The sequence below is a fragment of the Solanum stenotomum genome, chromosome 1 (assembly GCF_019186545.1).
Source record: "Solanum stenotomum isolate F172 chromosome 1, ASM1918654v1, whole genome shotgun sequence".
NCBI lineage: Eukaryota > Viridiplantae > Streptophyta > Magnoliopsida > Solanales > Solanaceae > Solanum > Solanum stenotomum.
Window position 1 is genome coordinate 9,757,723 of NC_064282.1, and position 3,116 is coordinate 9,760,838.

General features: G+C 31.9%; 1 protein-coding gene across 1 annotated transcript; it reads right to left on the reverse strand.

Annotated features, from left to right (window-relative positions):
- Window positions 1-372: 372 nt before the first annotated feature.
- On the reverse strand, window positions 373-1,142 carry LOC125867198 (uncharacterized). Its single transcript, XM_049547626.1, has one exon. The coding sequence runs from the start codon at window positions 1,086-1,088 to the stop codon at window positions 585-587; it is 504 nt and encodes a 167-aa protein (XP_049403583.1). The 5' UTR covers window positions 1,089-1,142; the 3' UTR covers window positions 373-584.
- Window positions 1,143-3,116: the final 1,974 nt, after the last annotated feature.

Consider the following 3,116-nt stretch of genomic DNA (forward strand, 5'->3'; position numbering starts at 1 on the left):
GTTGTATACTATGTTGGCGATACTTGCCGAATAAATGTGGATGAATATTTATTAACTGCTTATAGTAGCAATAGAAATCTCTACGATAGTAGCTACACATTACGTTTAACCCCAAACAACAACTAGCGTGACAAGCTTACAATTATTTTTTTTGCTTCAACGTGACTTATCAATTAAAAGCGCTTCTTAATAAAGGTAACTACCAACTCCCCTTCATTAATGAAATATATTCAATCTTTCCTTTTCACCAACGAAATAATTTCTTATGTCTGCTTACAATTTGGATGAGAGAACCAAAAATAGAATTTATCAATAACTGAAGGATCAAAATGTTGTTATCCCTAAAGAAAAATTAAGAGGAAGAAATTACTATTAATAATAATAATAATAATGTCACTAAATTCAAATAAAAGATGACATAATTAGCCACTTGATGATGGGTACAATAAGATGGATTAGATAATCACCATCCTCAACAAAAGTAGTAGTAGTACAACAACTTTTTAATCAAAGTTTAATAAAATAAGCAAATATTAGATTATAGTTAATACTAAGGCAAACAAATTATATTGTTTTTTTTTCTCTTACACCTCTTTCACTTCCACAGCAGCAGCAACCACATTACTCACTTCTTTGACTTCTTCTTTGACTTCCTTTTTGGGCTCATTAAGTTCAAAGGCTGCAACAGGAAAAGTCCTAGAAAGCCCAGTTGGAGTCTTGAAATGGATTTTACCAGTGGATGGCTCATCAACACATATTTCATTTAGTGTTAACCACATAAGAAGCTCTTTAGCTTTAACCCCAGTAAGTTTCTTGATCTTATTGGGCTCAACATAGGCAGTAACTTCAGTTGCATATTGAACTGATTTACCAATTTTTTCAAACTTGTGTTCTGTTTTTTTCTTGGATTTGAGCCAAACAAAGCCAGTGTCCTTAACATAGCCACATTCTAACATGTCTTGCATAGGAAGTAGGCCATTTGGTAGGCCTACTTCAGTCAGCAACAACTTTGATTTCTCTTGGCAGATATCATTTCCAGTGTAGAATTCAGTTGCACTTGCTCTGATCTCCTCTGTCACTAGAGACATTTTTTTCTTTTTGGCTTACTATGTTTCTAATGAAAGAGATGTTGTGGAATGAGATGGATTGGTTAATAGGCTACTAATATATATATATATATATAGATGGATTGGTTAAAGGGCTCAAATTTCCAAAATACCCTCATGAATTATGATATGAAAAGGTTAAACAATAATGTTTTATTAAATATTTTAAAATAGAAAGTTGTTATTCTCACTAAACATGAAAAATGCATGAAGTTGTGCGTGTCCAGTCCGTCTCTATTTCAAAGTACTTAAAAGAAACGTATGAATCTTGTGATTTTAAACTAAAGATTTATAAAATATATCAAAATATCATTCAATCTTATGATATTAAACATGTTACGTGAAGTTAAAATAAAGAGTTGTCAATAAGGAAATAAAATACTCATATTAATCAAAGGGGCGCGCAAAGCTCAAAGTAGATATGTAAAAATAAATAAGAAGAGTAATAAATAAGGATAATATAGATTATATTTTCAGTTGTTTTTTATATATATAAACATAAAATGAACTAAAATCATATTTATTTTGAGACGAAAGGAGTAGGAATATTACAAGTACTTCTTTGTTTTTCCCAAAATTGTGTGGAGGACATTAACTTGGTAGTCCACCAAAAAATGGAAAGAGAGTGATTCGAGCATTGAAAACAAAATGGTCCTACAATATGGAAAAATAGACGGAAGGGTGTACTACAAATTAAATATTCAAAAGTATGCCTTGTTAATATTTAATGCAGAATTTATTAGTAAATAAAAACAGTTGGAAGGAATAACAAATACAGTATGAGTAGTTGGAGAGGGTTAACCTATATATAGTAATTCTGCTGGAAGAATCCCAAGAAAATAATAATTTTCTAGGCCTATCTTTTCCTCAGAACACAGTAAATTATCATTATGTCAAATGCATAATGTTTGTTTTCAGACCAATTAATGTCAACTACCACATCCACACCAAGAACTAAATAAAAACCATATGCACCTCCATGATAGCAGACGCCGATAAATATTTATTTGCACTCAATATTAATACTAGATCATAGTGTGATGTACATCTATTGGACACCGGATGAATAAGATATTAATATCAGAGAGAATGATTCTTATATCCAAGCTTATAATTCATTCAAAACCTAAACCTAGAAAAAGTACAAGATAGGTGGCGGTGCTCTTTAATATACGTACACACAACCTTGCAAGCAGAGGACAAACGCCAATATATCTAATTTAATGCGAAAATAACACTTGGGAGTAATAAATTGAGCAGGTAAGAGAAATCAAATACATATTATACATAGTAGTCACCTTCATACATTATAGTTTGTCTATATCCTATCAAGCAAAAGAAAATAATGAAAGAATAAGACGATACAGAAGATCTATCGAAAACATTCTATCTATCTACACTAAGACAGGGGTAAGACGACTGCATACACACCTGACACCACCTCCCCAGACCCCGCTTATGAAATTACACAGAGTATGATATATTGAAAATGTGGATGAATATTTATTACTGTTACGTGCTTATAGCAGCAATAGGAATCTCTGCAATAGTCATTATACATTATATTTAACCACAAACAACAACCAGCCTGACAATCTTACAATTATTATTTCTTGTTTCAATGTGGCTGACCAATTGATAGCTCTACTTAATAAAGGCAACTACCAACTCCACTCCATTTAATCTTCCTTTCCACCAAGGAAATAATTTCTTATCTCCGCTAACAATTCGAATAGAAGAGAACCAAAAATAGAATTTTGAGATCAAAAACGTTATTATCCTAAAGCAATATTATGCGGAAGAAATTACCAATTTTGGTATTTTGACCATTTATAATGCGTTTCACTTCTCTCATTGTTTATTGATGTTACTGTCTTCCTTTGTTGATTATATACTATCTTTCGTATTGGATGGCATGTATTTACACTGTTTTCCTCGCCTTTTACTTGGATTTGATGTACTTGAGCTGAGGGTCTTTCGGAAACAGCCTCTCTACCTCGCACGAGGTAG

Excerpts from the sequence above, each read along its gene's own strand:
- LOC125867198 (XM_049547626.1), bottom strand. The coding sequence starts at position 1,088 with ATGTCTCTAGTGACAGAGGAGATCAGAGCAAGTGCAACTGAATTCTAC.